Here is a 26,546-nt window from a genome sequence, read left to right on the forward strand (position 1 = left end):
ATTTATGTTTAATGTGGTGGAGGCCCTAACATTAGGACCTTGGTTGATGTGGTTAGCACTTTGAGAGAGATCTGTTGAGCGCTCATATCCTTCAAAGTAGTCCATTGCCCATTACGGTAGTGGCCCATCATCCCTTGTGGGGTGCTCTGGTGAAGACCTGTAGCCACATATACTCCGTGCTTTGGCAAAACGTGCTTTAATTTTATTACACATAGCTCCTTAGCTACATTACCGATAGCTTCTTCTCTACTTTGTCCTTTATCTGTACTGATTTTTACTGAGATACCACAATGTGTCCTATAGGGATGTCTACTCTTGTGCATTTATAAACCATTACATATTTTTATTAGTGGGGTTTATGAACAGCATAATCAATTTTTTTACAGAGTTTTTAGTGGGTAATTAAAAAAATGTAAAATGTGAAAAGATACATATGTAGTATAATACTTTAGTATAAACCTATATACTTACATTAGTATAGTCTTTCCTGTTTTTGTATATGTCTGTTCCTAAAACATTTGCAACTTGTGAGCATTTTGGACTGGAAAAAAAGCCAAACACAAAAAAAGTCATTTTAAGTCAAAGTAATAGACACATCTCAATAAAATGTGTGTATTCATTGTCAGTGTAAATGTGAAATCCTGTAAGATCCATCATTTGTTGTTTGTTGTTACTCTCAAATATATTTATTAAGATACCGTAATCTTGTGTGAAAAAGAGCATACATTGATTAATGTAATGAAGACTCAGGCTGGGTTCACATATGACATAGCGTGAAAGGTAGCATTTTTTGGCATGTGCGTTGTGTTTTTTTGTGTGCGTTTGTGTTTTTGATGCGATTTGCGTGCATTTTTACACGTTTGCGGTTCGCTAATACAAAACACATATGCTTTTTGTATGCACTTTTTATGCGCATTTTATTGCATTTTATGCAAATAACTAGGAAGACAACAGGAAGCAAAAATGCATCACTAAACAATTTTTAAGCAAAAACGCATAAAAAAACGCATATGTAACTTTTGGTGTCAACAAGCACAGACTTTCTGATTATTGGTGATCTGCAGTATCACCAATAATACAGATACTATACCTGATTATATGGTGATCTGCAGAATCACCAATAATGCAAGTATAGCGTGACACGGAACAATCGGATGCAAGAAGATGCTTGGTGCAATAGAGTATCTCTATTGGGCACAGAAATACAACCTCCAGCAAGCTGGAACAGCAGACAACAGTACAGAAACGTGAGACAAGAGAATAGTCGGAAACCAAGCCAATAGACGATAACGGTATGGGCTGGCGAAGTACAGAATCAGGAAGCAGAAGAATAGTCAAGACAGGCACAGAATCATACACGGTAAATCAAGACAGTAATAATATGTGTATATATTGGCGATAAACCAATATATAACACAATACCAGAGACAAGGCTGACTAGGTCTGAGTGCTGACACAGGGTATCGCAAACACAGACGAAGTGTGACTGAAAAGCACTTCCTTATATACTGCCTTGGAGAGAAGTCTCCACCCCAGGCAGCAACCAATCAGAGCAGGCTAAAATGCCAGCTGACCCGCTTTCTAAGAGTATAAAGGCGTGTCTGGCGTGCGCGCGCACCCCCTAGAGGCAAGATGGCAGAGCCCTGGTGAGCAGCATGCTGGTGAGTTTGAAGCAGAGTGCTCGGACGGGTTTGCGCAGCGGATGCGGACGAATTTCCGCATCCCGCGTTGGAAAGTCCGCTTGCCGGACTGGATGCGACCATTTTTCCGCAATCCATCCGGCGTTGCGGATTTTTCGTTACAGCTTACCATTGCATTCCCATTGACTTTCATTATGTGCATTTTGGCAGCCATCCTGCATATTATGCAACAGAACCAGCATTTTAAGAAACGCATACTGTAAAACGCATAGAAAATGCATATGCGTTTTTTACATGCATTTTTTCCTGCGGCCCATAGACTTCCATTAGTGGCAAAAATGCAGCGTTTCCCGCTACGCTAGCATTTCTATCATGTTACATAGTTACATAGTTATTTGGGTTGAAAAAAGACATACGTCCATCGAGTTCAACCAGAGAACAAAGTACAACACCAGCCTGCACCCTCACATATCCCTGTGTGCACCCAGCATCAGTCACAAAAGTAAACAAAATAGGTGAAATAAAGCAAATATGACTACTACGTTAGTCACATGTAATGTGCTAATGTCCCATCAGATGTGTCAAGAAGATACAAAGTTATATAGGTACAGACTAACAAGCAAGGTCATGGTGAACCAGAACTCATTGGAGTGTGTAAGGGACTACAATGGTCCTAAAAGCCCCCTTTCTAAAATGCTAAGAAAAACAAAAGTTTGCTTTTTTAAAACAGAAAGAATTTGCGATAATTCAGGTTGGAGTGAGCTTGAGATGTTTCCCAGTGCATCACTGCTGAATATATGCAAATTAACCATTGTTGCCCTTACAAGCTAAACACACCTCCAGAACCGCTAGAATGCAAATGATGTGTCAGCTTGTTAATTTGTACAGAGCCAGAATAATCCAACATGCATACAGACTGTTTCGGATTGTTTGATCCTCATCAGTGCATGGCATGGATTAATTTGGCTCTATGGAGTAGGGCTTGTAACACTGAGAGGTACAGACTAACCAGCAAGCTCATGGTGAACCAGAACTCATTGGAGTGTGTAAGGGACTACAATGGTCCTAAAAGCCCCCTTACTAAAATGCTAAGAAACACAAAAGTTTGCTTTCTTAAAACAGAAAGAATTTGCGATAATTCAGGTTGGAGTGAGCTTGAGATGTCTCCCAGTGCATTAAAGTTATATAGTATAGTTTTGAAAATAATAAAATAAGGAGGAAGAGTATGAGCATATTGATTAGAACTGATTCCTGTTATGTTTAAAGGACAACTGACTTGAGAGGGATATGGAGGCTGCCATATCTATTTCCATTTAAACAATACTAGTTGCCTGGCATCCTGCTGATCTTTCATGCATCAGTAATGTCTGGATCACACACCTGAAACAAGCATGTTGCAATGCTAGTCAAACTTAAGTCAAAATTTTATTTTGCATGCTTGTTCAGGGTCTTGGGCTAAACGTACTATCAAGACTGCAGGGCAATGTGCATTCTTTAGAAGGAAATAAATCTGGCAGCCTCCCTCTGAGGTCAGTTGTCCTTTAACAGTGAATTAACCTTGAAAATATAAAACCATAGTGAGATTGAATCCAGGGCCTCAAATGTTGAAAAGGATTGCAGCAGATTATGATGTTAAATCAGAATCAATTTATTTGTTAAGTAAACTTGTTAAGTATTCATTAATACAAATATTGTTTGTTGTTTATCATACATATACCTTATATACTCGCATATAAGCCGACCCACATATAAGCTGACCCCCCAACTTTTACCTAAAAAACAGGGAAAAATGATTGACCCCCATATAAGCCGGGGGTAGGAAATGCTGGATTGGTGCAGGCCGCGTGATCCCCCCAGTGTGTCCCAGTATAGCTAGTATAGTGCCCAGTATGGGTAGGTAGTGCCTCAGTATAGCTAGTATAGTGCCCAGTATGGGTAGGTAGTGCCCCAGTATAGCTAGTATAGTTCCCAGTATAGCTAGTATAGTGCCCCAGTATTGGTAGGTAGTGCCCCAGTAGTGCTAATAAAGTGCCCAGTATAGCTAGTATAGTGCCCAGTATAGCCAGTAAAGTGCCCAGTACAGCCAGTAAAGTGCCCAGTATAGCTAGAATAGTGCCCCAGTATTGGTAGGTAGTGCCCCAGTAGAGCTAGTAAAGTGCACAGTATAGCTAGTATAGTGCCCAGTATAGCTAGTAAAGTGCCCAGTATAGCCAGTAAAGTGCCCAGTATAGCCAGTATAGTGCCCAGTATAGCCAGTATAGTGCCCAGTATAGCTAGTATAGTGCCCAGTATAGCAAGTATAGTGCCAAGTATAGCCAGTAAAGTGCCCAGTATAGTGCCCAGTATAGCCAGTATAGTGCCCAGTATAGTGCCCAGTATAGCTAGTATAGTGCCTAGTATAGCAAGTATAGTGCCCAGTATAGCCAGTATAGTGCCCAGTATAGCCAGTAAAGTGCCCAGTATAGCCAGTATAGTGCCCAGTATAGTGCCCAGTATAGCCAGTATAGTGCCCAGTATAGGCAGTATAGTGATCCCCCCCCTCCCGCGGCCGCCGCTGCTATTACCTGCTCAGCCGGCGGCCGCTTCCTCTAATCCGGGTGCCCCTCTCGCTCTGCTCTCCATCATGCGTATAAGTGTATCACAGCAGAAGAGAGCGGTTCCCCTGGTAACGGCGATACACATTGCCGTTACCAGGGGAACCGCTCTCTCCTGCCTCGTCACAGCTGTGATACACTTATGCGCATGATGGAGAGCGAAAGGGGCACCCGGATTAGAGGAAGCGGACGCCGGCTGAACAGGTAATAGCAGTGGCGGCCGCGGAGGGAGGGAGTGAGCGAGCGGGGGGCCGCGGACCACCACCCACCACCACCACCAGCACTCACCACCCAAGACTCGCATACAAGCCGACCCCCCAACTTTTGGCCCCCTTTTTGGGGGTCAAAAATTCGGCTTGTATGCGAGTATATACGGTAATTGTTTTTGTGCCTGCAAAATGAATTTTGTAAATAGACAACTTTACTTACAATTGAGCTCGGAATACCACGGTTAGCAGTTCAAATCCTACTCCTGCTGCCAGTCCAAGGTCAAGCCCGAGCAAGACTGCAGAAAGGAAGGTCATAATCCACACTAACTGTGAACCAGGAAAGATAAGGACGGATAAGATATAATAAACTACTGCTATCAGTAATAACAATCATACTCTTAATAATAATAATAATAATAGGAAAAAGCATGTCATATGCAGAGTCTCATTTATTCTTAAAGGGGTTCTTCCGCGAATGAGGAAAAAAATAAAAAGTGGTTTATGCATAAACTATTAAACATCCTTCTAAAAAAGTGTAAAAAGTTTTTAAAAAAAAAATTAATGGTTTCATCAATATAACATGTATTGTAAATAGTGACGTATAAAGGACTTGGAGGCTAATCCATTTGTTAGGGGTGTTTTTTTTCTACTTTCTTTTACAACCATAACTGCTGCCTACATAGTTTTAAGTGGTATAACCCACTTCTAGCAGGAATCCCTGTTATAATCTTAACTGCTGAGCTCTGCTGAGCTGATGAATATGTGTTTACATTGTTGCTATGCAACCAGACCCCATGCAGAGACTCGTTTTGTAAAAAAGAGTCATAAGCTGCAGGGAGAATCAGTCCTATCTACACCATATGATTCTTTGTCAGATTCGATTCAATTTGATTCAATTCATTAAATTGATTTCATTCAATCTGACATGTCCGATTCATGATTCGATTCAATTTGAATCATATTCATCTAATAAGCCTGACTGCACTGAATTAGACATCAGGCAGGTATTGCTGTTGAGGATGCATCTTCACAGTTACTGTATGTTACAGGGTCTTAAGTCTGAACATACAATAAATCTGATTCCTGCTGAAGGCCTCCGCATAGCATTGGACGTCTCTCCTCTGAAGTCTCAGTACATTACACTTTTTAGGAACTCCAGGTTAAAAGTACCCCACTGCTTAAACCAGATGTTATAATCAATCTTTCAATACAGTTTTCTGATTGATTACAATATGATTTAAAAGATAGCGCTGTCTGTGCCTTGATTGTAATATTACCAAATCCCCTACTGACACAGCTTTCCATCAAAGCACAAGAAGAGAGCAGTGACTCAAGTGTCCTGACTATGCAGTATGTGTGGGTCTGCAGCAAAGAACTATTCTCACTTTGCGTTGAAAAACTCCAGCCAAAGGGATTTCCTAGACACCTGCAAGGCTGCTATGAGTTTGCTGCTCCTTCATGTCAATAACACTATGGGCCTGTACACACTTATGCACGCTAACATGTATACTGTGCAAAATGCAAGGACATTAGACAAGACATTATAGACAGCACTGTTCTATATGATGGTTCACAGCAGGGCATTTAGTAATCACTCTGCTGCATGCATTTTGGTCCAAGGCAAAGCACTACTTCATTCATTATTATTGAATGCGATCTACATTGCAATGGATTGCAATTCAGGTGGCATGCATTGTTTTAAAACACATGGCCACCAGGTTTGGATAGTGTACACAAACCCTTAGGCTGGTTTCACACCAGAAACCAGCGTCAGCGATGCTGTGCATTGCGCCCAACGCATCGCACCGTCAAAAACAGGCTTTCAGAGAACACTGCACTATTGCGTGTTGTTCCTTCTCTGGCCTCTGGCCAAGCAGGAAGTGATGCACACTTGCTGTCACTTCCTGCTTCGGGTATGCGGAAGTGTATTGTTTAAATACACTTCTGTGCATTCTTAAAAAAAATCTACATGCCGCCATAAATGAACATGACTTCTGGGCCGATGCAGATCATCACAGCTCGGCGTCACAGCTTTAACGTGATTCTTGACCTGCGTTGGGGATGCGGCAAAAATGTCACTTCCATTGATTTGCGCTGTTATGACCCAGTATGAAAGTCTCCATAGATTTTCATTACACGGCGGTGGGATGCAGTAAAAATACCACACCGCACTGCCTCAGTGTGAATGGGCCCTGAGGAGCCCTCGCATGCTATCATTTTTTCAAGATAGAACAATGTTGCTGCATTTTTTACCTTCTGGTAGGGATGGTCAATGAGATGTAAATAATTCTGAATTGAGCCAGGGCTATGCAGATGTATGATGTAAATGCATGCAGCTTGCAAATGGACCAGTTGAGTGAAGCCAAGGATTTTGCACAATTCTGAGTTATTTGCATCTAATTGTCCATTCCTACATTCTGGTGAAATACAGTACAATGTGCCTGGCATGGATACAGTCTTGAGGAAAAGCAAATGCAATAAAACCCTAAGCAGGATGTTACAACTACTTAAGGTAACAACCTGGCGGATAATTGTAAGTTATGTTTTTAGAACCTTTGATGTTGATATTAGTGCTACATTAACTGGGAAAGATATGATATCTAAATTAGTCCAAGAAAGTCATTTACAGAGTTAGAACCTCTATGGACTCCCACTTTATTGCTACACTAAGACTTTGAACTCACAGTGGAAACGACACAGTGTGAATGCACTGGTGTTTTTTACTGCCTGCAGGCATAAGTCTTTTCATTTTTACTATGTAAATAGCGTCAAACTAATATAGTATTCGGCTATCATAAATCATTGGCACTGGTCCCTGGACATTCTACAATTTTCGATTGGATATGAGAGCATAAATTTAATACAGCAGCATGAAGTATTCAATAAAACTTACGCAATCATATTTGTCCTTGCGAAACAAATCAGGAATTTCATTAAATTGCATCAACATTCCCTTTAGATTGATCACAACCAATGATGCAAGTACAGACTGAAAAAAAAAACATGAAACATTAAATCGCAATTCAGTTTGCCATTTTATAATTTTTAAATGTGAATGTTATTAGTTTTATAATTGTTCATGCATGTTCATGTTTCAATAACCTGTGTTATGGATAATTTGGAACTGTTTGCACACACTTTCTCTTCATATATACAGGCTTAGCTACCTATTTAAGCAAAAACAGCATTTGATCGAGGCTCCACATAGCTTAAAGAGGAACTTTAGCCCAGGATTGAACTCCATCCCAATCAGTAGCCGATACCTACGAGAAATCTTTACCCTTTCTTGAATAGATCATCAGGGACATCTGTATGGCTGATATTGCGGTGAAATCCCTCTTGTGTGATGTCAGGGCCATGTCTGTGCACCTCATTGCATTGTGGGAAACAATGGCTGTCTTCAACTGCCAAGCAAGCAATATCTCCCTCTGTGCATATATATACATATCGGGCTATACGAAGCTTGCAGCTGCAGTGCTGAGATTGATATTAAAGAAGATTATTGCTGGAGTGATGCAAAGTGGTAGAACAGGTGAAATATTGAGGTCTGGAAGATATTAATCTCTTACCTGCTCTAATCTGTCTGCTCTAATCTACTATTGTATGGCCCTTTTACTAAAGATGTTTGTTACAAGTACTGTACATATATACATTTTTACATTTTCAACATACCTTTTGTAATGGTTCCAGAAGAAATCCAATAGCCAAAGTGACAATCATAACAATTATAGCTGATAAAAGACCTGCCACCTGTAATGTTTGAAAACAAAAATGACCAGATAAAGTGAATCGGTACTCATGATGACTCAGGTATAATATTCTATCATTACAGCCCCAGGATAAATTACATTTGCCTCCCCTATTATGGTAAAGGAAACTTAAAACTTTTGCCTAGGCTATGATTATGTCCACAAGATATTGCCTTACCAAGATGCATACTAAGAAAGTTATATCAGTTATCTGCAGTCAGCTGCACATAGCCCCATCCATTTCTCTAAAGCTCTCCATCTTAATTAACTGACTTTTTATATACAAAAATCTTGTTGAACCAATTGAGCATGTCATAAAATGGCCACCCTTGATTGAGACTACAGAATGTCTTGATTAAACAGGTGGATACTGTTGGGTGGCAGATGAATACACTCTGTACACTCTGAAAGATTTCCCCCACCCTGCCTTCAAGGCCCACTAACAATGCATGTTTTGTGAAAATCCAGAGGTAGTTAATCAGCTCTGCTGAGACACTAATTACCTCACCTTGCATGTTTGTGGTTTTCTGCAAAACATGTACTGTTGGTGGGCCTTGAGAATAGGGTTGGGGAACTCTGATCTAGAATCCCTAGACAGGAGTATAAATGTGAAGTCAGTATAAGTAGGCAAAGGAGTTAAAATCACATTTTAGATGCAGTTGCAGCAGTTACCAGGCAACTACTCACACCACAAGCACTAGCTGAAATGGAGATCATCAGACAGGGGCATTGCCATAGATATACTTATGTTAACAGATGATACGTAAACCATGGGAAAGCAGAATGATCAGCTCCACTAGCCAGTCTGCCATAACGTTAAATAAACTAGGTAAAAATAGTGCTGGGATCCTAGATGATGCATTGGGTGCATTGGATGACTATAACTAACAGCCATAAAATAGAGTTACAACATGATGTCCTTCACAACACTCAGGACATACTAAATTATATAAAATGTGCAAGAATTGAGTAAAGGGTAAATGTGACAAAGAGAATGTGCCATGTACTGGTTACTTACACGATGTTTAGTAAGCTGAGCAGTGGGAAACAAAACTAAACCAAATCCTGCAGATGGGTAAGCAGTTTGAGAGACAATACGAGAAATAAAAGACAGTAAGAAACAGAACGGGATATAAACAGTGTAAGAGAGTGAATATACAGTATAAGAGCTGCAGTTGGAGAAAGTGCCACACCACTGAACTGAACTGACATAATTAATTAATGTTCTTTTATACATCCTGAATGTGAATCTTCTGCCACTAGCAAACTACTTTTACAGGGAAATTATGCATTTTTAAAGGCAACGTTGAGACGTCATAGAGCTACCATGATAAGTATAACTACTTATCGTCCTTTGGAATTGATTCACCTATAGCTAGATACTAAGGGTACTGTTAAAATATCTTCTAGTTATCTGCATTACATAACTCACAGAATAAAGTACAAAAGAGCAATTGTAAACAGTCTGAAAGATATAGACAACTGTTACTGTGAACTACATAACTGCAAGCAATTTAAACCTCACAGAAAATGCCAACAAAGTGAATAGTCTAGTGAACGTAAAGTGACCCAAGGTGAGAGTGATATGGAGGCTGCCATATTTCTTTCCCTTTAAACAATACTAGTTGTCTGGCAGCCCTGCTGATCTCTTTGGCTGCAGTGGTGTCTGAATTACACCATAAACAAGCATTCTGACAATATTGTCACACATGACCTGCTGCATGCTTGTTTAGAGTCTATGGCTGAAAGTATTAGAAGCAGTAGGCCAGATTTATCAAAGCATTACCAACAGTTTTTTCTTCTTAGACAGCTCTAACCAGCAGGGGGAACAGTTCTGCATGATAATAAGAAAATTCTTAAACCCTACTTAATAGCGGCAGGTTAGCATGAATATCTAGAACAGCACTATAGTTAAGAAAATCGCAAATCCATTCCTAAACTGTGCTTAATAGCACTTCTAATTGTAAATTATTATTATTATTATTATTATTATTATTATTATTAATAATATAATTATTACTTCTACACAGCTTGTGCAGTGCAGGCTAGACATAATTTGTGAAGTGCTCCTCCCTCTTGCTGCTAGGTGTCCTGTGAAGCTGTTCTGTGCTTTACCCTTCCAGTGCTGGACATTGATTCAATACAGCAGATGTATTGGTTACCTCAGCAACAGCAATTTCCCTCACACATTGCACTGTTTGAGAAACCTTCCTAACTCCTCCTATTTAAGAACAGTTTCAGAATGAAACTGCCCTATTTAGTGATATTGTGATGATTTGCTCAGCTGCCTGTGCAGGCAGGCAGCTTTTTGACCATTGTTTTGATTTGCATGCTGCAGGACTCTGGAAAGAAGAGCTTCTGTCAGTTTTGCAGCTTGTGCTTGCAGAGGAATTTGCATACGTTGTCATGCAAATTGCCTGGCCACATTCATTGGAGGCGTGTACTATAAGTACTATGTCTTTCCCACAATGCTGTGCTGTTTATAAGGATTTCGTCCTATGTAACACTCCTGGTGGGGTGTCAGCCTTGCTCTCTGTTTGAACATCAGTTTAGAGTAATTCCTGAATCTGCGCTAGGCAGATTTCCCTAGTGCAGTTAGGATTGTATTATCTGTATTGCCTGTTCTGTCTTGTCTTGCCTGTTGCCATTGTCCTGTCCCTATGGTGGTCGACAGGAAATGGTTCTGATCTCTGTTCTTGGAGTATAGCTGGTGCAGCGGTTGCTAACAGCTATCTCTTCTGTTCTGTCTCCTGGGATCGCGCTAGCTACTTTTCGCTAGCGCTGGGGATCCTTCTGTCCTGTCTCCTGGGATCGCACTAGCTACTTTTCGCTAGCGCTAGGGATCCTTCTGTTCTGTCTTCTGGGATCGCGCTAGCCACTTTTCGCTAGCGCTGGGGATCCTTTTGTTCTGCTACTCTGTACTTGGATCGCGCTAGCCACTTTTTGCTAGTGCTGTGGATCCTATCTCTCGCTTGTCCCTGTTTTCGTGTGTCTGTCTGCTACGCTTGCTGGAGGCTCGGTGAGGTAACCGTTAAGCAAGCGCTCACGTCCTCTGTTTCATGTTTGTCTGTTAATGGTTAGTTAGGCGTGCTTGTCTCTATTGTGCTTAGCACGTGGAGACCGCGCATAACCGCGTGCACTGTTGCGAATGAGTGCGGTGTTCGCGGTTAGCTAGCGTTTGTTATTTTCCGTATCTCCTCATTGTTTTATTTGCTGTGCCTTTGCTACCCTCGTATTCTATTCTGATCTGCCTTGTGTCACGTCTGGCGATCGCACCTCTCGCGATCGCGTTCCTATTTCATATCTGCTGTTGTGTGTGCGCGGTCGCGGGGTGGCGACTGGATTGGCGGACACACATACAACCTGTCCCTTTGCTCATCTCATTCGCAATCGCCTCTCTTGCGATTGCGTTCTGCACTTCGTACAATTCCTGTCTGGCATTTGTGGAGGTACAGAGGATTGGTTCCTCTGCACTCCCCAGCGCCATCTGCCGACAGGAATTTTCCCTCTACGGGTGCGTAGCACCTTTTGCTGGGTGCCTGCAGTTACACGCTTGTGGAGGATTTCCGCCGTGTCAGCGCACGCGTTGTGCGCTGATCACGGAGAAAGTTCCACAATCGTTACAGTATGAACAGCCCAACCCAAAACCCCAGTGTAGACGGAATTTCCGATTTGTACGATTTTGTGGAATATGGCTCTTGTACCTTTAAGAGATTTTAAAAACTTGAACCTGAATCAGCAGACGAATTTTTGTCTGAGTGTACGAAACTGTTAGCGAGCCCTGAATTCCAATGCACCCCAGTGTCTACCTGGGCCCCCCAAATGGTTTACATTCTGTTGGGGGGCGAAATGTCAATGTGGGGGTATGATGTGTTAGATCATACCACCCTGAGTCAAAGACCCCTGGAATTCTTGGCCTTTTTAATTCACAATTGGCTGAGATTACCTCAATTACCATACCCCCTTAATGAGTTGTTGTCAGCAGCTCAATCAGCTGTTCCATCTACTCTTTCATCCAAAAAGCAGCCATCCAGAGCTGCTAAGTCTAAACGTAAAAGATCTAGGAAGACTTCCCAGCGGAAAAATCCGTTGCCCATAGCAACTACAAATAAAGAGGTTATTTCTGTCAAGTCAGAAGTGTGCAAAACCATTCAGTATAACAATGATGTTGATCTGTCTCCTGGTTTTTTGTCTCAATCCAAAGCTTATGTGGATCCTGCTATAGGTAGGATCGCACACTACGTTAAAGCAGTTAAAAAATCTGTTCTTGTTCCTGAACTCCACTCCTATGGAGATTATTTGGATACTGGCCTGTTTGAACCCCCATTTGCTTCCTGGGATGTTGGGGCCTTGCTGGAGGAATTCGATTTTGATTGGAAAGCCTTTTGCGATTTTTACATCGCAAAAAGCGAAGATGTCTTGAATGCTTGTCTCGATTCTATGTACCTTCTGATTGATTCCGATGAATGTGACAAGGATGATGTGGATCTGGTGATCTATGTATGGCAAACGATTTTGGATGAGTTGCACACACACCAACCAATTGATTCCAATAAAGAGACATCGTTGTCGGATGATTGTTCCTGCCTTTCTGGGGTAAAGCATGAGAGTCTTGACTTTGTGCAATCTGAAATGAATGAGTATGCCGCTGTGGTTGATTCCTGTGCGAATCCTGAGGATTCTCTCCTGACAGTGTGCAGTTTAAATCTGTGCGATCTGATGCCTGTTTCTCGGATGTTCCTGCAGATTGTGATCGGCATGAGTCTGCCGGTTTCCTCAAGGATGTGTGGGATCCTTTGTCATTTAGAAACAGATCTTTGAGATCTTCCGTCTGTGACCCTGCTATGGGGAAAATTTCTCGACTATGCAGCGTCAAAAGTAAAATTTTTATGCCTAATAAAGTTTATCCTGTTGATGTCGCCATTTCTTCTGCAAATGAGTCTCTGTCTCACCCTGTTCACACCTGTAAGGGCCCGTTGCCTGGGGACAGTTGCTCCAGCGTTTCGGTCCTAGATGCCTTGCAGTCTGCTCCGCAGATCGCGGAGGTTTGCGCTATAGAAGCGTCAGTTTCACAACCTAAAGTGAATTTTGATTCGCAGGTTTTGCGTTCTGATTCCTCGGATTCGACATTGTTAGCCGAATCTAAGAGTGAGACAGCGCTTCGGTTTTGCGAATCTGATGCTGAACCTTCTTTACCTTGTTCAGAGATGCTTTCTCTGAATCTGCCCTGTACCATGAATAAAAACATGATCTCCACTTGCACTGACATTTGTGAGTCCCTTTCTTGTTTTGAGGAAAATTCTGATTCTGCACCCTGTACTCTGGATGAGTTAATATTGCCTTGTACAATGTCTCCTGCAGTGCCCCTAGAGGCTCGTCTAGGTATTGCTGCTATACTCACCTGTTTTTCTGCAGTTTTGGAGTTGCAAGCTAATTTGACTGCTACGCAGTATTCGGGGTGCAGTGAGATTAAAGTTGGGGAGTCAGTGTGTGTTCTAGTAGATATTCCTGTACATTCCGCTCATGATGATGAGATCCAGTCTCAGTTTATAGTGGAACCTTCCCTGGGACATTTGCCCTGTCCACAAAATAAAGTTCCAGTTTTGCCCTGTAACATGGATAGTTCAGAATCCTTCTCAGAAAACTTGAAAAATTATGTTCCTGAAGTTTTGTCTGATATTCTGGAGGTCTCAGAGTTCCTCCCAAAGGGAGCAGAACTTGTAGGAGATGTCTCCTGCCCCCCAAGTCCTTCTGAGGTGTTGCCCACTTCAGTAGGCATTGCTGTTGTGCTGACTACCTTTGCAGCTCTGGTGGAGCTTCACTCATATGTAGTCAATGATGATATTGCAGTCACAGAAATTTCTGAATTTGAGTCCGAGTCTTCTTTTGAAAGTCCAGTGCTAGAGACCATTGCTCGTGATGATTCTCTGCCCGGTCCTGGTTTTGGTTTCCTCGTGTTGGACTCTGAGGTTGGCAGTTCCCCGACATGTCCTGAGGTTTCTCCTGTGCTGGTGTACCCCAGTGTGCTCTGTGACCCAGAAAGCCCAAGTGTGCCTCGGTTACCAGCGTACTCAGATGCTTCCTCGGTGGAGACATGCTCTGATATGGCCTGCCTGCTTGCATGCCCAGAAGTGGTCCCTGAAAGTCTTGATCTTGATGGGGGTCCTCGTAATTCTGAATCCAGAATTGTCATTGGTTCCATGGGGGTTCTTGGTAATTCTCCATGTGAGCCTGGTGATTGTTCTGGCCTCTTGGGATCTCTGTGGAGCTCCAAAAGGTTCTGGAAGATTCCGGGAGAAATTTTGCTTTGTACCCTGGATAAGATCAACGGTGGCTTTTGTGTTGTAAGGGACACTTCAAACAGGTTTGGTATTTTCGGACGCTCCTTGGAAGGTGGTGGGTATTGTCTGGAGGGTGTCGATGGCTTCTTCTCTGGCGTTCACAGTCCTGATGGGTGTTATACTGAGACTGGTAGTACTGATGGGCATGTTTCGGTGGCTTCTGTTTCCGATGAGGTCGGTTTCGGGTGGACTGACTCTGGAATTGGACCTTGTCGGGCTGTCCTGACCTTCATGAGTCTTCAGTTTGAGTCTGTTGCTAATAGCAGTTTTGAGGGTCGTCTGGAATTCGACCCTGGAGGGGGGGGGGGGGGTACTGTGATGATTTGCTCAGCTGCCTGTGCAGGCAGGCAGCTTTTTGACCATTGTTTTGATTTGCATGCTGCAGGACTCTGGAAAGAAGAGCTTCTGTCAGTTTTGCAGCTTGTGCTTGCAGAGGAATTTGCATACGTTGTCATGCAAATTGCCTGGCCACATTCATTGGAGGCGTGTACTATAAGTACTATGTCTTTCCCACAATGCTTTGCTGTTCATAAGGATTTCGTCCTATGTAACACTCCTGGTGGGGTGTCAGCCTTGCTCTCTGTTTGAACATCAGCTTAGAGTAATTCCTGAATCTGCGCTAGGCAGATTTCCCTAGTGCAGTTAGGATTGTATTATCTGTATTGCCTGTTCTGTCTTGTCTTGCCTGTTGCCATTGTCCTGTCCCTATGGTGGTCGACAGGAAATGGTTCTGATCTCTGTTCTTGGAGTATAGCTGGTGCAGCGGTTGCTACCAGCTATCTCTTCTGTTCTGTCTCCTGGGATCGCGCTAGCTACTTTTCGCTAGCGCTGGGGATCCTTCTGTTCTGTCTCCTGGGATCGCACTAGCTACTTTTCGCTAGCGCTGGGGATCCTTCTGTTCTGTCTTCTGGGATCGCGCTAGCCACTTTTCGCTAGCGCTGGGGATCCTTCTGTTCTGCTACTCTGTACTTGGATCGCGCTAGCCACTTTTCGCTAGTGCTGTAGATCCTATCTCTCGCTTGTCCCTGTTTTCGTGTGTCTGTCTGCTACGCTTGCTGGAGGCTCGGTGAGGTAACCGTTAAGCAAGCGCTCGCGTCCTCTGTTTCATGTTTGTCTGTTAATGGTTAGTTAGGCATGCTTGTCTCTATTGTGCTTAGCATGTGGAGACCGCGCATAACCGCGTGCACTGTTGCGAATGAGTGCGGTGTTCGTGGTTAGCTAGCATTTGTTATTTTCCGTATCTCCTCATTGTTTTATTTGCTGTGCCTTTGCTACCCTCGTATTCTATTCTGATCTGCCTTGTGTCACGTCTGGCGATCGCACCTCTCGCGATCGTGTTCCTATTTCATATCTGCTGTTGTGTGTGCGCGGTCGCGGGGTGGCGACTGGATTGGCGCACACACATACAACCTGTCCCTTTGCTCATCTCATTCGTAATCGCCTCTCTTGCGATTGCATTCTGCGCTTCGTACAATTCCTGTCTGGCATTTGTGGAGGTACAGAGGATTGGTTCCTCAGCACTCCCCAGCGCCATCTGCCGACAGGAATTTTCCCTCTACGGGTGCGTAGCACCTTTTGCTGGGTGCCTGCAATTACACGCTTGTGGAGGATTTCCGCCGTGTCAGCGCACGCGTTGTGCGCTGAACACGGAGAAAGTTCCACAATCGTTACAGATATCTTAAGATGTTTGAGACAGTTCTGCACGGATTTCTAAACACCTTCCAATATGTTGTCTCAGACATTCTTGATAAATGTCCCCAGAGGATCAGCAGGACAGTCAGGCAACTGGTATTGCTTAAAAGGAAAAAAAATATGGCAGCCTCCATATCACTTTCACCTCAGGTTCACTTTAAGATTGAGGGCTGTAACAACAGTAAACATGCAAACACTAGATGTCAAACTTGGGCTTCTGTTAAGATGACCATAGACATTAGGCCCAGAGTCCTCAAACTTTTTTTTATACAAAGGCCTGATTCACCATTCTTAAGACTGTTGGGACATAACATGTTCGGATATCATGCCTCCACATAACAAGTGTTGACAACATAACCTTTTACCCCGCATAACGAGCGCAGATGTCATGCTTCCCACAGAACAAATAAGTGCAGATGCAAATAAGTGCAGAAGATGTGAGAAAACACAGTTTTCAGCACACCAGTCGTAATAAAGTTAAATGCAACGCACTTTTATTGTGCAATCAGCCACATATGGTTCTGATAATTGTTTCGGGGGGCCTCGCAGGGCCCACGTTTCTCACATGGTGAGAAAAGGGGGACCCTGAAGGGCCCCCCGAAACAATTATCAGAACCATATGTGGCTGATTTCACAATAAAAGTGCGCTGCATTTAACTATATTACGACTTGTGTGCTGATGAACTGTGTTTTCTTGCTGGATATTGGAGAGACACTGCCTATGTCGCATCATCAAGCACCCAAAACTGGATGCTGTGCCTACTTCACTGTGAAAGCATTCTACAGAAGATGTGCCAATATCATGCTCCGAGTCCTCACAGAAAAAGTGCAGATGTCATGTCCCAAACACAAGTGCAGTTAACACGTTCCCACCATAGCAAGTTAAAGGACAACTGTAGTGAGAGATTTATGGAGGCTGCCATATTTATTTCCTTTTAAACAATACCAGTTGCCTGGCTATCCTGCTGGTCTATTTGGTTGCAGTAGTGTTTGAATCACATACCAGAAACAAGCATGCAGCTAATCTCATCAGATCTGACAATAATGTCAGAAACACCTGATCTGCTGCATGCTTGTTCAGGGTCTATGGCTAAAAGTATTATAGGCAGAGGATCAGCAGGACAGCCAGGCAACTGGTATTGGAAATAAGGAAAAAAATATGGCAGCCTTCATATACCATTAACTACAGTTGTACTTTAAATTATCATGTTCCCTACACAACAAGTGGAGATATCACTCCTGAATCTATAAAAACACAATCTCTAACTACCTCTATAAGTTTAAGGAAAGATGTGGCTGATGGGCTTAGCACCACTCAATGTGTGGAAATGGGTAGGTCAGACAGATTCTGTAGGTCAGACAGACACTTAGGGTTTAGAAATAGGCCTTGTTCCAGTCAGGAGCATTTTCTTAGTTCTCATTTTCCTGTGTGTTACCATTATAGATTTAATTACAAACAGATTTTCACAAAGGAGACTTACGGTGCCTCCTAATAGCCACATTTTAACGCAGAGCGTCGCATTGCAATGCGAAAGCAATGAGACTTTCACAGTGCGGCCATTGCCATTTGGACTGACAGAGTTTCCCAATGCACTGCCTGTACGGTGTTTACAGCATAACATCAACAATAACAATACAGTGGCACATGCCTACAAATCTGTGCACATGACCTGCCCAACCTACATCTCTGAGCTCATCCACCGATATATATACCTGCCCGCCCCCTCCAATGATCTCCACTAGACTGCCCCACGCATTTCTCACTCCTATGCATGCCTACAGGACTTTCCCCACCCTATGGAACTCCCTCCCACCCCCTCAGTCTCGACCCTTCGTTCAACACCTTCAAACAACCCTCAAAACACATTTCTTTAAAATGACCTACCCCCATCTACCACACTTTAAATCTCTCAGCTGAGCACCTTTTCCACGGCTCGACCTTATGTGTCCCTCCCCCACCCATTAGATTGTAAGCCTTTGGCAGGGTCTCCCCATCCCTCCTTTGTGTGTCCTTCTTGATCTTGCAACCCCAGCTATGACACCCTTCCCATATACTAACTCGGACTTGAATTGCTGGGTCTCTGTAAAATCATGTGATCATGCATCTTATACCCTATTTGCATGGATGACCTTGTGCTATGTTGTATAACCGTTTGCTACCTCTGTTTGTCACCCCTTGTTTACATTGTATGTGTTCCCTATTTATTGTCCAGCACTGCATAATATGTTATCGCTATATAAATACAATAAATTATAATAATTGACTGTATGCTTCACTGTATGCAACACAACGCATGGATAATGTATGGCACTGCTTTCCTGTTGTGTTCCTGCTGCCACAGGGAACGCAATGCCCACTGGATTGTTTTCTGCTTATAATTTGCCGGTTGCACGCCACCAAGCTTACTTGGAAAAGCCTCCATACAAGTGCAATATTGGGGTGCATGTAATACGATTTATACAAGTGCAGACTGATCTCCCCTTTTTCCCTCTAGAGAAATTCTTCTGAGTGCCGAGTGGTATCCAATTCTGCTGTGTACTTGGCGATGCCCACTGTGTAACCAACCAAAATGTACATATTTTGTTTGACTTAGGTTTAAGTTTATCACAGTAACTACATTTATTGGCATTTAGGTGCATATATAGGCCAGAAGATAATATTTAATGGCTGTAATCTTCTGACTCTCAGGCAGTATTGTTTTAGAAAACAGAACTGATTCTCTAATGGAAGTCACTGCATGGGTTCATGGCCACTGTCTGTGAACAGTCTATCACAGCTGTTAAAAACAAAGCCCATCTCTGCTTCCACAAGTTGAAGTTTAACTGCACTGCTGTAACTACATTTATTGGCATTTAGTTGCATATTTATTGAGCAACCCATGTAAATCAATTAACCTTTCAACTAGTTTGCACATATGAGTGAGTTCACTTGAGCAGAATTTACATTCCTGTCTCCCGAGACACACTAAGCACTTCCATAATCAAGATTCTGTTTCCATTTTTACACTACATTGCATTACATTCATGAATGGTCTTGATTATATATCTTTCCTATTGGTATTACCAGAAATATTAAGGCTGCATTTGCATTGTTCAACAGTAACATTGCCAAGCCAAGTTTTCTTCAGTTTTTTTTTTTTTTTAATAGAAGTTTGAGGCTCATGCACACCATATTCTGAGAATGAAGCCCTTTGTCCTCACAAGTAAAAACAAAAACAATCTGCAGTGGATGAGTGCAAGAAGGGGAAATCAGCTACCCAATTGTTTGAGAATTGTAAAATTGTATGATAGTGTACTGGTTTGGGACTAGTTAGGGGCTCTGCCTCTGACATAGGAGACCTGGGTTCCAATCTTGGCTCTTCCTGATCAGTAAGCCAACACCCATTCAGTGAGGGGACCTTGGGCAAGACTCCCTAACACTGCGCAGGTGTACAGATCTTCCTCCATCTTCTTGGGTTCCACTGTGCGGCTCATTGAGTCACACTGACGTCATCCGGGCTGTTCTGCACAGACGCAGAACTACTGCGCCTGCGCAGTACAGTCTGGATGATGTCAGCCCGACTCTAAGAGCCGCTCGCGCAAGCGCAGTATGCATCTTGTGCCAGAGGTGTCCCCGGACCACCAGTGTGGAGCGGAGCTGTGGTGTGGGCACAGGACGGCTGACAGGGGCTGGAGGAAGCCCCAGATAAGTGTTTTTTTTATTTATTAACTCATCGAATGTGCCCTTTAATCCTTATTACCTTAAAGAGACTCTGAAGCGAGAATAAATCTCGCTTCAGAGCTTATATTCAGCAGGGGCATGTGTGCCCCTGCTAAAATGCCGCTATCCCGCGGCTAAACGGGGGTCCCTTACCTCCCAAATCCCCTCGTGGAGTCCCGTGGATCTCTCCCGCATAGGGGCAGGGCTAACCACCGCAGCCCTGCCTCACGCGCGTCTATCAGCACGTATCTCCGCCTCTCCCCCGCCCCTCTCAGTCTTCCTTCGCTGAGAGGGGCGGGGGAGAGGCGGCGATGCGCCGCTGATAGACGGCACTGAAAGGCAGGGCTGCAGCCATTAGCCCTGCCTCAACAGCAGCAAAATCTACGACCAAGTTGGTCGCGGATTTTGCAGGGGGGGATTTGGGAGGTAAAGGACCCCCGTTTAGCCGCGGGATAGCGGCGTTTTAGCAGGGGCACACATGCCCCTGCTAAATATAAGCTTTGAAGCGAGATTTATTCTCGCTTCAGTGTCTCTTTAAGGCCCATACACATGGGCTGAGTAATGTTGCCCGTCAGGGATCAGGACCCGATCCCCCAGGCAACATCACTGGACCAGACTATACAGACATGTGCCAGCTATACAGCTGATGACGCGTTCTGTTGCTGTTCAGGGAGTTGGAGGGACGTCGGACTGCGCACTCATGACATGACGGGCGGGTTAACTCAGGACCCGATTTTTTTTTCTGGTTGAACATCCAAAGTAAGGGCCTGAGCCCACTAATGCAGTTGTTTCTGCTTCTGTCCGCTTTTCAGCATCTGTAGCATTGATGTGTAACTGAAAAGCGCACACAACTGCGTCAGTGGCCCTGACTATGTAACTATTTAACTATGTGACGGGCAGGGCAAGCGGCGCAACACAGCAATCAGTCATTGCTTGGCAGAACTGATCTGCTAGCCAAGCAGCGGTCGTTCATCGGGGGCTGCTGTACACTTGCCAGATTATTGGCTGAGGCGGTCGTTATCGGCCGTCTCAGTCTTGCATGTGTATACAGCTTTAGAGTGATAAATCCTGCTTGCGCTTGATGTATGATAAACAATAGATGGCAGAGGGGAAAGATAAAAACATAGAGAGCAGAAGAGAGAAAACTGCTAAACTAAGTCATGACTACAGTCCTGGCCAAAAGTTTTAAGACTGTCAAAAATATTAGTTTTCATAAAGTTTGCTGCTAAACTGTCTTTAGATCTTTGTTTTAGTTGTTTATGTGGACTGCTGAGATCATTCTACTGTAATAGCCAAATTAACCTTCCTGGCGGTAAGCCCGAGCTGAGCTCGGACTATGCCGCGCAGGAAGATATCTCAGCCCCTGGTGGGGCGATTTGCGCTATTTAAAGTGCTGTGCGCGCAGCTAGCACTTTGCTAGCCGCGCGCACAGCTTGATCGCCGCCGCTCTGTGGCGATCGCCCGCACGCGGCGGCAGAAGAGGCCCCCGCCAGAGCCCTGCGCTGCCCGGACCAATGAGTTCTGGGCAGCGCTATGGGCTGGATCGGAGGCGTCTGACGTCAGGACGTCGGCTGACGTCCATGACGTCATTCTGATCGTCACCATGGTGACAGGAGAAGCCAAACAGGGGAGCGCGTTATATATGCGTTCCCCTGTTTGCTATTGATGCCGGCGACAATCGCACTAGAGGGCCACATGCGCCCTCTAGTGGTGTTTCATGTAGCTACCACTCTGGTAGCTTTACATGAAACACAAAAAAAATAAATAAAAAAAAAAAGGATTTTTGCCTATTTGGCAAAAAAAATTAACCCCCAGGGAGGTTAAGCCACAATAAACAGGATTTTTTTTGTGTGTAAATTCTCAGATATGCTCTATCTACCGTAAATTGATATTACCCATTGAAAGATTGAATTGGTTTGAAGTGAAACAGACTGTTTTCTACACGAATCTGTTCTGTTTTCTACACGATTGTTCATTGCCTTCAAAAGATATACCATTGAACCCAATGCATATGCCATGACACTCCCTTTGGGGGTTTGAAATCAACATGACTAGAACTGGTCACTAGTAAATAAATGATTTACCAACCAATGAATCACAATGCCATTTTCAAAAAATATTTTGGCTATAATACAATACATCACAGCACAGCTAATAAGTATCCAAGAAGTTATTAAGATTATGTAGTCTAGTGAGCAACATGAAAATAATTACACTATTAAACTAGCAACCTGTAATTATTATTATTATTATTATTATTATTATTATAATACAAAGATATTGTGACCTGTGTTTTCCCTCCAGTACTTTCTTGGACAGCTGACCTAGATAGTGAGGTGCTTGCAGCAAAACCTCTAAAACAGCCACCAAATATATTGCTTGATCCAAAAGCCACCAACTCCTGCAGAATAGAAAAAAGACTATTGATTAAAAAATTGCTTACGCATGTAGGGAAAAACATGTTTTTTTTTCATATATAATAACAATAGTCAAAGAAAGGTAAATAAACAGGGCTATTTAAAAAGAAGGCAATCAGATGATCAGCAGAAAAATGCCATTATGTCTGATGAAATTAGGGCATTTTTCCATTTACAATATTTATAAAAGTGATCAGCTGAAACAATCACTACTTTGCAGCCTAATCAACACTTTTATTCAATTGCCAGTTTTAGCCATAATCTATGCTAAAAATCTGGGATCACAATTATATATAACCTGATCATCACTTCCTAAATTGCCGATCGCATTCACCCCTTGTACCAAATGCTGTAGGCAGCAGTGGAGAACAGTGGCGATTTTTCAGAAACTCTTTGCCACTTTTGCAGCAAATTGACAATTTAAGTGGTCACAATGAAAGTAAATGAGTGGGATATTGCTACTTTTGCTAGTGAGAAGAAACCGTTATGGCTGCTGATCCCTTCTTCCATATATCTGAATGGAGCTGCAGACCACTAATTTAGCAAAATTACCGTGTTAGCAATCAAGCACTGATTACCAGCGACAAACACAATGCATGTCCTTTTATAAACATGGCATACAGTGGTCATTTTTTAAAATGAGGAAAATGAAAAGTCGTGCGGTTTTTTTTTTTGCTCGCTACTTTTTAGAATCAGATTCCCAAAAAAAGTACTTTCCTGTACATGTTCCGCATCTTTTTTAGCATTAGGCTGCTTACACACCAAGACGTTACAGGCGCACGTTAGTGCGCCTGTAACGCTCCCCCAACGCACAGCAATGTACCCACAAGTGGGCTGTTCACACAGCCCACGTTGCGTTACATGTAACGCTGCACGTTCTCCGCAAAGTGCAGCATGCTACGGCGTTGGAGCGGCTATAGCCGCGTTAGACTGTTTGCACATGCGCTGTGGAGGGCGGAGAGGAGGCGGGGAGAGCCAGCTACAGTAGCCGCGCACATGGCTACTTAATATTCACTGCACTGGCGGGCGCTGATTGGCCGGCGGGACCACGTGATGCGGAGTGTCTCGCTCCGCATCACGTGGACCCGCTGGCCAATCAGCGCCACTCTGGGAGACATTATAGGAATTGAGCCGCCTAACGCGGCTCACTCTACCGTCGGCTCTTGCAGCACCATACGTTGTGTTAGGTGCACGTTATGCGACCTTAACGTAGCACCTAACGCAACGTCTTGGTGTGCAAGTAGCCTTAGTGTTCAGTTAAAAAAAATGATCATCTATTCTTCCACTGTACTGGAGTGTTAAAGTGGATCCGAGATAAACTTTTACTCATTGCAAAATTGTGTTCCTATATGCATCATATTCTGTTGAAGCTGTTTGCAGCTACATTTGCTGTGCAAACTAGCTAAACTTTAGATAAGATATATATAGACAAGTTATAGTTAGTTTTTCATCTCAGATCCGCTTTAAGGTGGCCATACAAAATTCAACCAGAATGTTTGATGTTCCTGTTCTTTTTGATAAAAATTACCAATTGTATGGCAAAATCAACTGGAAAAATCAATTAAACCTCCTAAATTTTTGCTTTTTTAATCTAACAGCCATGCTGGAAAATTCTGATCAATTTTTTGAAAAAAAAAATGAAATAGTTTGTGGTGGATTGGTTTAAATCCTTTAAACTTAATTTTCTTGATTAATTGTATTTTTGAAAAATCCAATAAAAAAAGAAAAAAAAATGTATGATGTATGGCCATCTTTAGATACACTTAGTCTTCACTGAAAATAGAATAGTGTAGGTTTGTAGATATAATGTATTTATGAACTATTTAGTGATGACAATTCAGAGCAATAGCTAGTTACATAGAAATTGTAGTGCCACTAAATTTTTCACTTTGCCGTTCTAATCTAATTACCTGTATGATCAAAGTAAATATCTCTACCAGCTTGAAATATATTTGAATTTACTTTTTATAATACTTAAACATACCTGATTACCATTTATTACATAGTCATGCTTGATTGAATAGACTTTGGCAACAGAAAAGGCTACAGCAAAGCCAACAATTGCAATGGAAAAACCATCTCCGACACAGTCTTTAAAATATGCAACATTTGGTGCCATTGGCGGTTTAAATCTATAACAATAAAACAATAGAAATCAATATAAATGCCCTTATATTATACATTTGTATTTCATATTTAAATTATGAAAATTATAAATGTGAAGATAATGGTTCCTTTACATTATTTCAGAGCTATGTGCTGGCATGTTTCTTGCATATATTTGTCTTTATAATTATTGAATGTTTATTAATGAATCTTGCTTAACATGATATATATATATATATAAATATATATATATATATATATATATATATATATATATATATATATATATATATACATACTATATATATGTGTGTGTGTGTGTGTGTGTGTGTGTATGTGTGTGTGTGTGTGTGTGTGTGTGTGTGTGTGTGTGTGTGTGTGTGTGTGTGTGCAGACATACATGTATAAAAATTTCTTACCCTCTTTCCAGTTTTCCAATAATGTCAACGCTGAATCTACTTTGGAAGTTAAATCCATATGATACCCCAGTTGCAATTACTGTCTACAGAGTGAATAACAAAAAGGAAAGAAGAAATTATGTAAGACTTTATGTTCCTTGTGCTGTGTAATATCATCTATTCTGTACTGTCCTTTGAGCCTCAGTGCAAGCAGCACCAACATTATCATATATCTTCCTGAAGTGGATGTCTGGAATCTAAACTAGCAGTAAAACATTGTACTATCTGAACTAACCTATATTAAAGAATTATTACTTTCCTTGTATGAGATTCTTTTATTCAGCCAGCACCTATGTATATAAATGACGGCAGCCAGGAAGGCCACAAGGTCAAGAACATTTATTGGCTTGAATAATGGGTGGCTGGCCCAGAACAGCTCTGGCCAGTTGTCCTTGACCTTTTAGTTTTCCTGGCTGCTGTCATTTATATACAAAGATGCTGGCTGGAAAAATGACTTTTATACCTTTTGTATTGGGACTAATATCAATATTCCAAAATAGTTTGAAGGTTGTGAAACATTTCAATACAAAAAGCTTGGGCTCACAATCACTTCTGAAACCCATTGCCCGTAAAAAAAAGTTTTCTGCATCCACAAATGTAAGCTGACACTCAATGCAAAGGAGAGGTCATATGTAAACACGATTCAGAAACCCACCACCTTCTCTGAGCCAGAGCTCATTTAAAGGAAACCCGAGGTGAGAGGGCTATGCTGCCATATTTATTCCATTTTAAACAATGCCAGTTGCCTGGCAGCCATGTTGCTCTTCTAGCATAAGTAGTGTCTGAGTCAAAACCCTGGAAAAAGCATATGGCTAATCCTGTAAAACATGAGTCAGCTGAGTCAGAGTATCTGATCTGCTGCATGCTTGTTCAGGGTCTATGGCTAAAGGTATTAGAGCCGTAGGTTCAGCAGGACAGCCAGGCAACTGGTACATATGGCAGCCTCCATAACTTTCCCATTTATTATATTAGTAATATATATATATATATATATATATATATATATATATATATTCATATATATACATACAGTGGGTTGCAAAAGTATTCAGCCCCCTTGACGGTTTCCACATTTTGTCACATTACTGCCACAAACATGGATCAATTTTATTGGAATTCCACTTGAAAGACCAACACAAAGTGGTGTACACATGAGAAGTGTAACGAAAATCATACACGATTCCAAACATTTTTTACAAATAAATAACTGCAAAGTGGTGTGTGCATAATTATTCGGCCCCCTTTGATCTGAGTTCAGGCAGTTGCCTATAGACATTGCCTGATGAGTGCTAATGACTAAATAAAGTGCACCTGTGTGTAATCTAATGTCAGTATAAATACAGCTGCTCTGTGAGGGCCTCAGAGGTTGTCTAAGAGAATATTGGGAGCAACAACACCGTGAAGTCCAAAGAACACACCAGACAGGTCAGGGATCAAGTTATTGAGAAATTTAAAGCAGGCTTAGGCTCCAAAAAGTTTCCAAAGCATTGAACATCCCACAGAGCACTATTCAAGCGATCATTCAGGAATGGAAGGAGTATGGCACAACTGTAAACCTACCAAGACAAGGCCATCCACCTAAACTCACAGGCCGAACAAGGAGAGCGCTGATCAGAAATGCAGTCAAGAGGCCCATGGTG

At 42.5% G+C, this 26,546-nt stretch overlaps 1 protein-coding gene across 1 annotated transcript in view; it reads right to left on the reverse strand.

Annotated features, from left to right (window-relative positions):
- LOC137561392 (chloride anion exchanger-like) overlaps positions 1-26,546 on the reverse strand; it is a 65,348-nt gene that overhangs the window by 20,026 nt on the left and 18,776 nt on the right. Inside the window, exons 7-13 of the mRNA XM_068272686.1 lie at positions 24,868-24,950; positions 24,327-24,474; positions 22,213-22,326; positions 8,116-8,193; positions 7,337-7,432; positions 4,664-4,770; positions 472-541 (exon numbers count right to left, since the gene is read on the reverse strand). Of these exons, the coding sequence (XP_068128787.1) occupies positions 472-541; positions 4,664-4,770; positions 7,337-7,432; positions 8,116-8,193; positions 22,213-22,326; positions 24,327-24,474; positions 24,868-24,950 (696 nt within the window). The remainder of the gene's footprint in view (positions 1-471; positions 542-4,663; positions 4,771-7,336; positions 7,433-8,115; positions 8,194-22,212; positions 22,327-24,326; positions 24,475-24,867; positions 24,951-26,546) is intronic.

This window comes from Hyperolius riggenbachi, chromosome 3 (genome assembly GCF_040937935.1).
Source record: "Hyperolius riggenbachi isolate aHypRig1 chromosome 3, aHypRig1.pri, whole genome shotgun sequence".
Classification (NCBI taxonomy): Eukaryota; Metazoa; Chordata; class Amphibia; order Anura; family Hyperoliidae; genus Hyperolius; species Hyperolius riggenbachi.